Raw genomic sequence first — 16,117 nt, forward strand, 5'->3', positions numbered from 1 at the left:
TAATAATAATAATAATATATAAAATTATATTTACAGTGTGTGTGTGTGTGTGTGTTTGTAGAGCCGCCGCGGAAGAGGTATACTGTGCAAGAATAAAATATACGCGTGGTACCGGCGCGGGGCGTGACTTTGCGGCGTTGCGGGGGGAGGAGCCAGGCCCGTCGCCGCGCCCGCACGACCGACGACGACCGCGGATCGGGCCCGAGAGACTCGACGTCGCCGTCCGGGCGTTGTTGTACGCGCGAATCCGCCGGCAGTAACGATGAGTTTGCCCAGCGGTGTGGACATGACTGCTGCCCTCATGTCGCAGCATCCCGCCGTACTCGGAGGCCTGTCTCCCGCGTTCTTCTTGCAGCGAGCGTCCGAGCGGTACCAGCGAACGCCCAAGTGTGCCCGGTGCAGGAACCACGGTGTCGTGTCCGCCCTCAAGGTGAGTGATGGTGTTGTTGCTATATTATAATATATTGCGCGTGTTATCTTAACGCGTTATCCGAATACCTACTGCTACCGTAATATGTGCGGGGGCGAACGAAAAGCGATAAAAAAAAAAGCCGAAGCGGGGTAGACCGGTAGAGGGGATTTAAAACCCCCCGCGCGTTTAACGCCGACTATTATACATTATATTATATCGAATAACGTTACGCATACATTTTTGAAATGAGTATGCTCTAAGTTTATATACATAGTATTATATGATATTAAATTAAATTAACTATAATATGTTTTTGAACACGCATTGCTCGCACGTGTTTAAATCTGTACCTATATGTATACCCACTTTTAAATTGCTTTCGACATTTTGATTATTACCTTATAATACGCGTATAAGAAAAATACTATTTAAGGTTTTAAAAACAAAACCATTTCATTTGTATTGAATGTTGAATATGTATAATAAACACTAACTTATAAGTCAGGGTTGATAATGTATCGTACGAGACCACTTTAGTTCATATTGCGTATACTATGTAATACACCCGATTATATACATTTACGTTTAGTACCTGATATTTTGTATAAGTATTATGTGTAGTGATTGTAGTTGCACCTATAATAATCCATATTGTATACTCTTATACGAACATAACTATTGATCAATATGGTGTCTCGCAGATTAGGTTAGGAAATATAAAGTATTTATCCTATTTCGATCATTGCTAATTATGTTTATGGTGTATACACACAAGATAGTTTAACAAGTATTTTTCCCTCGCTTATTTTAAATAATGATACATTTATCTAAATTCTAATTATTGGAATTTTAACTATTCTATAAAGGGCCATAAGCATATATTTTCAAATACTTAGTTTTTTGTAACATTGAATGAGTGTTCAAACAAAAGAGTAAACAGGAAACAATACAGTTATTTTTTTAATGTAAACCACTTAAAAATTGTTAAAGACATTGATTTTATTGAATATTTTGATACGTCTTATAAATTGAAATCAGTAGAAGTATTTTATGAAATATAAAACAGAAAGAACTAAGGGTAATTAGTGATGACATGGTATAGGTTATAGGTATTAGAAATATCTTATAGGTTTAGATATTTAGAATATAAGGGTGTTAATATAAATATTTCATGAATAACCACTACTTATATCTGTGTCTAAAAGCTATTACCTATTACTCTATAATACTGATGCCTATTACTCGTTCAGGTTTGGATCAACATTTTCAAATTAATCACCTACAATTACAGTAATAAAAAAAAAAATAATAAATTGTTTTCGCAGCAGTTTACTCTTTAAATAATATTAAGCCAATACATTTATCTACTTATTCAAAAATACATATTATGGAATTTAAGTGCATGTATCTAAAAATTCTGAAAATCAGGATTTAAATAAATGCATAATTATATAGGATAATATGTGAAGGTTGGTGCAGCATGCTTTGTGAATTACATTTTTGGAAAATATATTTATATACATATTATTATAGTACTCATTCTTATTAATACTGCAGCTAACAAATTAATTATATGTGAGATCAGCTATTCATAAAACATTTTTTTTTATTCCAATTAATCTTTTTTTAAGTCAACTTATTGAAAGTTATTGATATTATTTATCTATGTATAATACATGTATATATGTAATGTATAAGATTCTTTAAGTCCTTTATGTAAATAATTATTATTGTACTATTGTAGTAAATACCATTCATAAGAGTATAAATGTACTTTTTTTAAATAAAAAAGTAGTCTTCTTAGTTCTAGATTTTACTTAATAATAAGTAACAAGATATAGTTAAAAAATCAATTTATTTTTATCTTACGCTGTAACTCGTTCGAATATTTATAGTTAATTTTTTTAGTAAGTATAACTACATAGGTATTTATGATTTACTTTCGACATATGTTAATTACACTATTGTGTATTAACATAAATCAAATCAATTAATTTTTGTAGAGATACCTGAAGTTGACATTGAAGTTGTCAGTTGAGTTGAATTTGTTAAGTTACTAGTACACATGTCGTAAGGTGCGCCACTTCGTATACATTACTTTGTTATCATTCAGTTATCAATCCTTGTAACTAATAAAATAATAAATAATATTATACAATTTAATAATTTAAAAAATATATATACTATTTTAGTAATAATAATAATAATAATTACTAAAAAAAAATGTGATGTAATTCGTATGAATTTTACATATTTTATCACTGCTAATACACATTATAACATAATATGCATATAAATATATAAATCACTTATAGTTATAAAATATACTCTTCATCATATAGGTACTCGCATACTTTTCTACTCTATAAGAGAAAAATGCGAAAACAGCTCTTCAGCGTGAATACAATTCCATGAACATAAACTGGAATTCTATTTCACTTTCATTAATGCATATATAAAGAACTTCAAAACCTACTCTTATTTAAATCCATTGAAACTTTATAATGCATCATTTTCCATGTACTTGTTTAATTATATAATAATTTGTAATTGTAAATCATCTGTTTTTTATACATATACCTATTTAACTAAATTGATAAGACATATTTTGATGACTTAAACATAAACGTGTGACAATTTGACGTAATATAACTTGTGAAATTACAGGTTTCATATATTGTCATCATAATTTATACTCGCACGATTTTATACATTTACGTTTTGAAAAACACTAACTATAGGTTACTCTCATTTATAAAAAGGTCTGTTAATTACAATATTTGTAAGTTTAGTTATTGAATAATGATAAAATAACTTATTTTCTTACGTACAAATCGAATTGTTATTTTAATTTAATAATACGGACTTAACTCAAAGTACAGAAATATTAGAAATAGGTAAGTAAATTATACATGCAAAGCAAGACAGCGGAAGTGAAATGGAACCAAGTATCTAGATTAGTATAAGAACGAAGAGTGGTTATTTTATATGTAAACCGAATCATTAATTTAAATAATGTACACAGATATTGTTTTTATAAAAATCATTTGCTTATATTCTAAAATATGTTAAGTAGTAAGTACTAATATTATATACATTTACACGCAGTACCTAACTATTCATTTTAACGTCAAAATAAGTAAATTTGTCATGATTACATATCTTTCATTTATGAATTATGTAAGCACTTGTACATTAAAGTTAATAATTTATATTTTTTATGCGTACTGTAGAGTAGAATATTGATGAAAATACAATTTTTAATTTATTTGCTTCTATAATTAGTGCGTTGAGAACCGTTAAAAAAAGTAGGTAGATAAATGTGCCAAAATATTCTTTATAAAACGTTAAATCTTTTGATGTACACGTATAATTTCATTGATGATTAAAAGAAGTCTCTTCTTGCAAAGATTTAGATATTAATCTGTCTGCTTCTATCTTTCTTTTTCTGAACACATATAATTTATTTATGGTTAACCAATGCGTATCATACTATGATTCATAATACCACAATATCATAATATTCATCTATATTCATAATTGTATTAATAGGTACGCAAATAAAGTAATATTAAGTTAAAAAATATAAATTATTTTATTTTATTGAACATATAATATTTAATTATTACAATATTATTACTTATATACCTATATAATATATATTATATACAAACTGTATATGATGCACTTATATAACTAATAATAAAATATTCTTTCTTTGTATATATGTATGTATGTATATTTATATATATTGTTACAATACGTATATATTATGCATATAATACTCTCATGAATATGAATGACTGTTGGTTTTCAACCATTATTATGAGGTTACAAAACAATATGGAAATATTACTATTTTCTAAGTTACTTTCATTGGTGTTAATTCTGAATTTTAAACTACTGGTGTTATGTTTAATAAAATATATTTTTCAGTATTACATGCCATTACTTAGTGAACAAATATTTATTTAACTTTCCGTACAACTATTTAAATACTATAAATAATTATATTGCATAACTAATGTTTATTATCGAAAACAAATACTTGCATATTAATGTAATAAAGATAAATTTAAGTATTATAAATTGTATTTAAAATTATATAATTACCAAGTATATAAACACGTTTTGAAAAAGTTCTCGCGTATTACTATATAGATGAATTGTGTTATTACTAGCTGATAGACTATGTACACGTTTGAAACGTGTATATAACGACTAATATTATAATATTAAAAGATGTATAGATGTACAAAATTGTATTTTTTGAAATTCGATCAATCCCATGTCTTATTACTGTTGTAGTATTATTATTAGTTGTATTACACATTCTTGATATAATCTTACTTTAAACTTGTATGCGGTTCAATTTTCAAACATCAATGCATATTATTATGTCTATTTGAATTATAATATTAGTTTATATTATTGTTTATTATTTAGGGACATAAACGCTACTGTCGTTGGAGAGATTGTGCCTGTGCAAAATGTACTTTGATAGCAGAAAGACAGAGAGTTATGGCTGCTCAAGTAGCTCTAAGACGGCAACAGGCTCAAGAGGAAAACGAGGCCAGGGAACTTGGATTGATATACCCACCACCATCGTCGTCATCTTCAGCTGCTGCTAGATCGAGTCCAGGTAAATTCATACAATCTTATCACATACCTAAACGAATTTCATACTTGTTAATCGGTGGAAATTTGTCGAATTACTCGTATATATTATATCCCCAACTTATCCAGTAATATTTTTAAATTCTATACACATGTAGGTGTGTATTTCTAATTACTCATCTATTATATCATATATAGCCGTCATTATCAGTTTATTTTGGTAAACAAAATAAATTATACATCAAGCTATTAATACGGTATAATTGTCACGCATATAGGTTATATATTTTACTTATTCATATATGCTTCACGTCATTTAAAAATATATTATATTTACCTTGAAAAAATACGCCAGTATCGATAGTTTATAACTATATTGGCGCCAGATTGTGTTCAGACCACAATACTACACAATGTATTTTTCAGTTATTCGACATTTCTAGCTACATCACTTATCTATTTACCCATTACGCGCACAACGGTATAGGATAAAGGAATATATCACTATATTTAATTGATGCAAGTGTAAAGGAGCTTTGACGTCTGCGATAATATTTTATGTTGCCAACCGTAGGAAGTATATAATAATAACTGTGGGCTGTCGTCGATAGCGAGGGTGGCAACAGAAGACCCTGTTTATGACTGCGCGTGATGTATACGGACGTACACACGCCGCACACATAATAACCACTACTAGTAACATTATCCGAATTCCTCTTTTATTGCCGCAGAATTCTTCTTGACCTCAATTGCTTGCATTATTATATTAAGTATATTATTATATACGATTTGAACTCACCCCTAATCGTCTTCATTGTTTATGGCATATTATTATATAGGTGTGTGCGTATACGTATATATTATATTTATTTATATATGTATGTGTGTGTATATTATATTATTTATAGGGAAGGGTGTTTCTTATTAAGAGGCACGTCGTGTGTATACGTTCACAATGGTGGCTAAGAGGTTATTATAAAACAACGCACACACAACTTAAACACAACTACCAATTAACCTCTACTCTTTACCCTCCTTAACTCACTTTAAACTTTTTGTTAAACAGATAACATTGTATGGATATTCCAAAGACGTGGTTTTCCACAATGTTATCTTACGAGAGTTTAAACGCTTGAGCAGTTATTTGTGGGGTGGAAAGGATTTGCAAAAAGTGGTAGCTAAGTAATTGCTTTTACAGACTCAAATTTTGGCTTGCCGCAGATATTACACGATAAAACAATAATATCATTTGAAATGCACTTGGTCACAATATTTACCCACTGTATTCTTTACCGAGATAGTGTTTTTATTCTATTAAATTATTAAATTAAAAATTAAACAAACCGTATATTTAAACAAAAGATGGCGAAATTATAAACGTATATATTATATTAATTGAGTAGTTGAATTTGCCAAGGGTGGTGTTACGTTTTTTTACACTAAAAGAGCAGTTATTTAGGGTTCAAAATCTCAGCTTAATAGAAATGCTTACGACTACGCATAACGCTATCTCGATTAATTATTGTTAAAAAATTATTACTTTGAGTGCACTTGAAAACGGTACATATAATAGATTGTAATTAAAATAAAATAATGACTAATAACTAATAATAAGCTAGGCATAGTAGTATGTATAAACCTATAAAGTTGTGAATAAAAAAAAAAAGAAGTTTTATGCAATTACATTTATGATATTTTGTTAAACCGCCGCTATGATATTATAACATATCTAAAGTTTTAATAGAAGAACTACATGTAAAGTTTATTTTTTGTTTTAATTATCAGCATAGGTATCTCTGAAATTAATATATGGGAATATTTAATGAAGAAATAGTTAAAAAATAATAGATGAGTACAAAATCATGATTTTTACATAACTTTTGAAAAAGTAAGTACCTATCAAAATTTATTTTTATTCAAGTAATTTTTTTTTATTTGCAAATTGCTTTTCGCTGATAAATTAAATAAATACGTTTATAACAGGCATATACATTACAATTAAAATAATGTAAGTTTTCAAATAAATTGTGTTTTTTATATTTTAATGCACTTTTTTCGTTTTAATTTCTTTCCGTGAACACTATACATATCAGTAGTAATAATAATAAAAACGGTTTTTAAAAAAAAATAATAACTTTCAAGTGTACGTTAAACTCGTTAAAGTGACGTTAAATGTTAAGTTAGGTAGTATAGGTACCTATATAACATGGAGTATAATAATATAATAATAACAATATCGTAGTCTCGGTGGTACAATATATATATATAATTTATTAAAATACGGTAGGATTGTAGGAAGTCGGGTAATCGGTTATGGCCGTGATATATTATAATTTCTATATTATTATAGTTTTGCGCAAACAATTGTGTACCGTCGAGTGTCCCCGCGAACGCCTGCACCACTGTATATATTTTATATATATGCACATTGTACATAAGCTGTTGTGACTTACTGACTTATGCATATGTTTATAATATAATATATAAATATGTACATAGTGGTAATTCGCCTTCACAATTATTATACTTAACTATGTAATATATAAATATACGTATATATATATATATAATATGGTTGTGCAGAAAACAACTGCAGCGCAGGTACCTATTTAAACGTTTCAATAATAACGAAATCCCGCAGGCGAGTTTGTACAATAGAGATTTTGTATATTATGATGTACTCGGGCGATTCACTCCGCACTTATGCGGTATACTGCACCCACGGTAAAGAGGGTTGTCGGGCTTTTAAGAGCGCGATCGCCATACTAGACATATTATATTATAATCCAGCCGCCCCCGCGTGTTTAAATTGATCTCCCTCTCCCTAACCCTCTCTCTCTCTCTTCCTCTCACTTGCCCCCCGTCCATCCGTTTCGCGCACTCCTCGCCCTCGCCGCCCTTCCGCTATACCTCGTCGATGTGTTATTTTTTCAGCCGTAAAAAAATAATTGCCGCATTTTATACATAGCCTATGTATATTTAATACATCATATATACATGATTATATATACTCGAATATCTTCGACGAACGTTTTATTATTAAACATTTTTTTCCACCATGTACGCACGCATAATATATAAGCCTCGAAACGATACGTATTATTATTATTTTTTTTAAAAATTTTTTTTTTACCATTTTCCAATGATATATTATATAGGTACACGTTATATACAAATACAAATGAAACGAACACGTGATTAATGATTCGTCAATAATAATAATTATGTTTAACCATATAAATATATGTATATATATATATATATTATAATATACGAATATGCATATATATGTTGTACTCGTCCAGTCGTCCATACTGACATAATTGTGTTATGTGTATACACTTTGTTTTTTAAAGTGTACGTGTACGAATCGATTAAGTCGTACGCTATTATATAAGCATTTGTTAACACAGAAAAATTAAATAGAAATCATAATATAATTTTACGTCCGCTGTTTATACAGAACGTCAATACGTCATATATGCTCTTGTCACATAATGATACTGCACTTTCTATACGGATTTTTCCTTAACCTTTTATACACATTTCCGAATTCATACGCCACTGAATTAATTAATCGAACGATTTTAATATTATGTCAATTTTAGACGAGAAAAGAGCACGTCTCAGTTCGGAAGAATCCATTACGGCAAAACACGACCAGACGATCGGAACACAAGACCAAAACACGCGAAGCCGCTCATCCAGCGTGTCTCCAAACGCCCCTACCCAAGTAACGTCCACACAGTTTGCCGCCAAATTCAATAGTCCAACGAGATCAGAGGTAAGTTCGACTTTTGTCTATAGTATAATATATTATATAATATTATAAATTTTTAATAGTAATAAGTTACTGTTAATAACTGTAATCTATATATTAGGTCAGGGATTTTCAAACTTTTATAAACACTGTACCCCTTTTTATCAATAATTTTTTTTGGGTACCTCTTCTTAGTTACTTAACTAAAATATATATAAAAAAATGTAAAGACCCACCTACATGTTGGCCAGACTTGTACCCCTTAAAAAATTTCGAGTACCCCTTGGGGCTATGCGTACCACAGTTTGAGAAACACTGTATTAAGTAGTTGATGAGTTATCACCGCATGTTGTTGTATAAAAATTATTATATATTGTGATTATATACAGCATAATATGTTCCTTTCACTAGGATAAAGTGACAAGACCTATGCTAATATTATATGATTAAGCGAAATCTTTGTTTAAAATAATAGATTGTATATTTCATTGATAATAATATGTACAATTTAGCAAATATTGTCTTTTTACTTTACCTTTAGTTTTTTATCTAAAAATATTTCTTATTTGAGATGAAATTATGTCCTTGCAATTTTATCAGGGTTAGAAACATAATTATAGTAATCTTACAAATAAAAAGTAATAGTGGAGTACTAGAGACTAGAGTACTTCAGTCTCAACTCTCTCAATATAGCACAATGACAACATTATTTAAAATTAAAACTATAAATGTTGCGTGTATTAACGTTTTAAAATGTTATTTTAATATCATGACAACTTGAAAAATGAAATCGCCGGGTTTTATGTGAAAAAAATTGAGACAAAGTCGATCGTGAGGTGGATTTTTTCTCTAATGTTTAGGCGGTTTGGCCTACACATAATGTTATTCGTGATTATTGAAAATAAATAACTCACCGATGAGTCGAATCTCCGTTATTTGATATCTACCTACAAGGCTACAACTCTTTTCGCGTACAAAAATATTATAATATATCTACATTAACTACTCGGATATTTTTACTTGCCGATGTATACTTTGGGTATCGATTTTGTCTTGCTGATCGGATTCGTCCCACAATATCACTCTAGCTATATAGTTATTGCGTCTTACTCGATTATATTATACGCACGTGCATATGAGACGAAAACTATGTACAAAGCTCTACTAAGATTATATCTGCATTTTTTCGTAACTTTAAGTAGCATTCGAGTTTCAGTATTCTCTCGTGTAAAATAATATTACTTGTTGTATATACTTAATTAAATAGTTTATTCATATATATTTAACGCGCCCGATTTAGTTGGACGCGTATACTCACCCTGTCTACGTGACTTATATACTTGAACACGATTTAATAGGTGGAAAGCAACGAGAGCAGCAATGAAGCCGCCCCAGAAAACCTGTCGTTGCCCAAACGGAGAGACTCCAGTTCGCCGACCGAACCTGACCGTTCCCGGTTGCCGTCGAACTATCCAAATTTCTCCAGTTTCCTGGAAACGAGCGCCGCGGCCGCCGCAGCAGCAGCCGCCGGAGTCAACTCCGCCGGACGTTCGGCTGTCGATGTGCTCAGACGCGTTTTTCCGTACAAGAGACGAGTGGACATCGAGAACGTGCTGCAGAGGTGTAACGGCGACGTATTACACGCAATCGAACTCATGGTGAGTACCACACTTACATAATATGGTAGGCGACCGTTTAACCGTTGTAATATTGTCACCGAAATTATACGTTAAATGTTAGGGAAAATTAGTATTGTATTGCATATTAATGAGATTGAAATATCATTTAAAAATCAAAACCCTATAACATCGAAATCGCTGTATAATATTGTGTGCGCGGTAATCCTCGGTTTACCCCGATTGCCGATGCACATCCCGCGAATACTTTCCAATAGTATATACAACATAAGATATGTACACAAATGCACGATTAAACTTTAGTGCATCACAACTTGAGGAGGAAAATATATAAACAGCAGTATTAATAGAGACACGCGTAAAATAGACATTTACCAGTTTTAAAATATTTACTCATTGTATATTAAATTAAACACACAGTGTTATTGATATTATTATTACTCGTTCAACAATAATTTTGCGAATTTTTTAATACGCTTAGAGATAATATAAATCGTTGAAATTCCACACTTTATGTCAAATTACTCGTATTTCTTGTCTTCAAACGCTTTATAAAATGCATTCTCGATCGTTAAACATTTATGTTTCGGCATAATGAAAAAATATATTTATGGAAAACGTTTAGGCGTTGTACAATTTTATCTGAAATTGTGAAGTCGACCATAATGTCGGTGATTGACACCGACACTATTATAATAGTTTAGGAATTGCTGGTTCGTAATAAAATAAATCGTTTTATTGTCATCACTCGGTAGAAAGAATAAATATAAAATATAAATAATGGGGCCATGATCAATTTGTGAGTTTGTGGACAAGGGCAATAATAATAGACATAATAATAATTTTATCAACGTTTATATAATTGTGGAATATCTATTGTACGGTAAAACTATAAGCCTTTTCTATTTTTTAACATTTAATTTATCATCATGTCATCCAATAGAAACTCTACTCGAAACTTTTAAATATTATATAATATTCATATGATAGGTAGGCATAATATTAATTGCAGTGGCATCAGTTGTATATTTTTTCTCTTTGGTGACCGTTAGAAACGACTTATTAATACGTTTAATTGAAATAGACATAATATAATTATGTAGCAAGTGTCTGATTACGCACGGACAATGATGGTAGTGATTATCGTGTTATACCGTTCTAACAGCTCTCGTCCTATATAGCGATGTAACGCACACGAGAATCCGATTTTTGTCGCTTATTCGAGCATTCGAGCATATTATTATCATTATTATTTGTGGTGTTTTCAAGAAGTCCCCGCTCCGTACCCTTTATACACACACATCACATTGTGATATATTATTTACATTGTCAATTTGTATAATACGCGCGTACCTACTACCTATCCCACACGGTTTATTTTTTTTCGTATACGACTCAATAATATTATAATGATGTTAAAAAAGAAAACGCATTTAGGGTCGATCCCTTTTAACTAGCGGCCATATTGTAAAAAATATTGGTTCCTAAATTTAATGTGTACACTGCACAGTGTACCGTAGTATGATAATTTTGTGTTATTATTGTCGTCGTATCCATTCGTCACGTGAGAATATGCAGTCGTTCACATTCATTCGTATCTAATAAGAATAAAATTAATTACATAAATCATTATTGCTTGTAGCTACAATTATTATTTACTATATTTATCTTTAGTATGTGTTATTTGAAAAATTTGTTCCGATACTAAAAGCACTAAAAAGTGTATCAATTATTTTTATTATATTCTTTACCATCCACATTTAAAATTGTAAATAATAATAACAGTATATTAACTAATATTGTAAATAATTTGATCATTTATCAGATTTAAAACTATTTAAATATAGGTACAGTAAAAATATAATCATAATAGTTAACACAGCTGGTAATACAGTTGGTTTTATTACTAAAATCGTATCGCAGATAGCATTCATCCGTGCTAGGGCCATTAATATTAAACATAATATATGGATTCAGCCATTCCTATCTTCACTAAACAAACATAGTCTTTTAGAGCAACATAACGGAGAAAGAAACGATAATAGAAACTGAGCGCGACAGAAAGACGAGAGAGTAGAGAGATGTAACGATCATGTGATTCAGCGAAGTGGCAAAAGGGGTAATCGAGACTCGAGAGGGGGTCGCCTCTGAGTTTTTTAAGATATGGAGGGTAGATGGACAATAATTTAATATTTACCACGACGAACAAATCAAAACTGCGATAGCAATTACCCTTTTCGGGTTTTTGATAAAAGGGGTGGATGGGTAGAACGTTAAATTCGTCTTTTAAAAATTGTTAAGGTCACCGGCGTCCACGTTGCGGTTTACAACGGAAACCACGATTGTGATGGCTTACTGATCAGCCACGTCCACAAGTTTAACATCGATAGGGTTAGGACATTCTCTCGCTCTGTCGGTCTGTCCGTCCGTCCGTCTCACGTCTCCGTCCACATACATTAAATCGATATTAGGCGCTTAACGATATTATGTCCACGTCACGCATGTAACACACAACCGTCGCTCGTCGGCGTGTTTCAGATGTGTTCTTCGGATCAGCTGCCGACCATGGCGCATCCGTCGCTCATGGACTCGCACTCGGCGTTCTCGCCCATGTCCGCAGCCGCGGCAACGGTGTGCACGGCCGCGGCCGCGATGACGTCGTTCCACCATCACCACCACCAGCAACAGCAACAGCAGCAGCAGCAGCAGCAGCAGCAACAACAGCAGCAACAGCAGGCGCCGCGCTTCCTCACCGCGCCGATCCACCACTATCTACAGCCGCAACTACACCACCTCACCGCCGTTCACCCGCACGCCATGACCTACCAGTCGCACCACCTGAACCAGGCGGCGACGTCGCCGCGGTCGCCGTCACCCGGTTCCGACAAGACGTCGTACTCGGACTGATGAAAACGCACCGCAGCGCCGCCGAGTCCGCACAGCCCGTCCGCGCACATCCGTTCGTCCGAAAATCTATCCATCCGACCGTCGGTCGATCGATCCGTCGGCACCAATGCGTAGAGAGCAACGATATCACGACTGCAGGCCTGTATAATATGATTTTTGATGAAAAAGAAAAACTAAAAACATTATTATTTCCGGAGGTGAATGCGCGCTAAGGCGACGGCACAGCTTCCGGAAATCTACTTCCTAACCTACTCCTCCTCTTCCTGCTCTTTCACCCCGTCCTTATCGACATAGGTGCGTACACGACGTAAGTATACGTCGTACGGTAAATACGGATAATTTATCGACGCGCGTATACATATATTACATCACTTATAGAAAACGTGATAGACGTCGAACTGTTGCAGAGATGAACGCGAACGAATACTCTTGAGTTGTCCGAGTACCGCGTAAAACCGATTACTGTTTGTGAATAATTTCAACGCGTGCAGATCTTCCTCGAGTACCTTTTTTTTTATACATATATATAATATATTACAGTACTTATATATGACATAACGCGTTTTGTAAGATACATTTTCAAACAAAAGTTATTACATTTTTATAATAATTACGTGTACCTTGCATACCTACATAGCATTACATATAGGTATGGTTGCTTTGAGAAAATCGTTTTTTATAGTTTTAGTGTAATTACATATAATGTATAAAGAAATAAAAATCAGCTAAACGTTTGTACATGTACATAATATATTAGAAAACCAGTTATAGCGCAAAATTGAAATGTATTTGAATATTATTTAAAATGTTCGCCATCTCATTATATAAGGTAATTCTTTCAAACAATATTATTATTAATAACATATTATAGTCATATAATATAAAATATAATGTGTACATTCATATTACTATATTATGTTATATTATGTTGTTACACACATACACGCTTGCAGTTAATTCTCCAATCCCGCATTGCTGTGCACTGTATTGTGTGTATATACCAACGATGTATTATAATAAACTGTGTACCTATTGCAGTTGTGTATTACGTATTACTTAATATCAATGCGCAAATTATACCAATATTGATATTATGTCAACTGTAAATAATTACAATATAAAACTCAATATAATTAATATTATATAATATATATATATATATATATTATATACATTTATAAATTTAATATTATTTTAAGCGCCTATTATTATTAAAATCGTGTTCGGAATTTAGCCGTAGCACTTAAACATATTATTATTATTATTATTATAGGATTTTACTATTTCTACGTTATTTTTTATTTTATTTAATAAATACAAATGTTTGCTTATACTGTGTTTAAAAACTGTTTTAAAATTTAAATAAAATGTAGTATTGACTATTGGCGTTTTTTTCTTCGTTCCGTCCCATCCCATTTGAAATACGATTCCGCTGGAGTGCAACACTGGTCGAAATCAACGTTGTTCTTTTTATATTGGTTTACTACCCCGCTCATCTACACACATGATATTAACATTTAGTATGTGTCGTATATAAGTAATTGTACACCGACATTTTGAGTGTGTCACAAATCATCAAATATATAAAACACTCAAGTACGAAAGCGACGTTATTAAACAGAATAACTGATACAGAAAACTTTTTTTATTGCAAACATTCAAATATCAGTTTTTTTTTATTTATTTTTTTAAGTCACTGTAACAAAATATCGAAAAGGTTTCATTTAATTTTTAAAAGCGAAAAAACCACTGATCAAACACGGTGAGTTTAAAAGTTTATTTTCAATAGTTTATATTAAATGAGTAGTGTGCGCGTTATTCATTTGAATCCTGGATGTTCTGTTCAGAACAAAAGTCGACTGAAAATAATTCAGTGACGTTGCCAAAGAACGGAGCAGCTGCATTATATTATGCATAATGAGCACACGTGCTCATTCCATTTTTTAGGTTTTCAATCAGTCATCACAATATCATAATATCGTCACACAATGGTTTGTATTAAATACACAAATCCAAACGAGTATATATTATACGCATGTATACTCGTATCAACAAAATATACTCGAATAAAAAATGTTTGATTTATTTACTATAATTTTTGTTATTGCTGCTGTGTATACAAAAAATTATGTTTAATAAAGGGAACAAAAAGAGCACAAGAATCCGACAGTCATGAATCGCGCAGTAAAATGTTAGGTAGGTATATACTATGTTGACGGTATCCTCAGAAAATCACCTGCGATGAATTAGGTTGTGTTTTATCGTGAGATTAAAAATTGTAAAGGGTAATCATCATAAACACGAGCGCACACATCAGTTCGTCAGGGTAGGATGTTGATTACTCTGTAAACTTTTTCCAAGTGTACTCGATTATATTGGTAATCTATATTGTATAAAAAAAATAAAAGCATTGATCATGTGTTACGCTATAATATATTATACTTAATTAACCATTAACGTTTGATCTTAGAACAAATATACGCCAGTTATAAATCATAATATATATATATATAATATCCAGATATCATTGGTGTAGAGTGCGTCTAGCCACTACAATAATAGTTGCTTAAAGTACCATTACATAGTTCATATAATAACTGTAAATTCGTAAATAATATTATTCGTTTTATTTTGCGATATTAATATATTGAAGTGATTATAATATGTGATTTACGTGCGTTTCTAACCGATTTATGCTGTATGCATTTTATGGTAAGAGTAATTGAAGAAATGTTACCATCTCGACTAGCCTCTTGAATCATTTTCAGAACAGAACTTTAAAGG

General features: G+C 31.5%; 1 protein-coding gene across 1 annotated transcript; it reads left to right on the forward strand.

Moving 5' to 3' along the window:
• Positions 1-240: 240 nt before the first annotated feature.
• LOC113560839 (doublesex- and mab-3-related transcription factor A2-like) lies at positions 241-14,511 on the forward strand. The gene is made up of 5 exons (XM_026966941.1): positions 241-430; positions 4,859-5,054; positions 8,638-8,813; positions 10,148-10,447; positions 12,965-14,511. The coding sequence occupies exons 1-5, from the start codon at positions 263-265 to the stop codon at positions 13,331-13,333; spliced, it is 1,209 nt and encodes a 402-aa protein (XP_026822742.1). The 5' UTR covers positions 241-262; the 3' UTR covers positions 13,334-14,511.
• The last annotated feature ends 1,606 nt before the right edge of the window (positions 14,512-16,117 follow it).

This window comes from Rhopalosiphum maidis, chromosome 1 (genome assembly GCF_003676215.2).
Source record: "Rhopalosiphum maidis isolate BTI-1 chromosome 1, ASM367621v3, whole genome shotgun sequence".
Lineage (NCBI taxonomy): Eukaryota > Metazoa > Arthropoda > Insecta > Hemiptera > Aphididae > Rhopalosiphum > Rhopalosiphum maidis.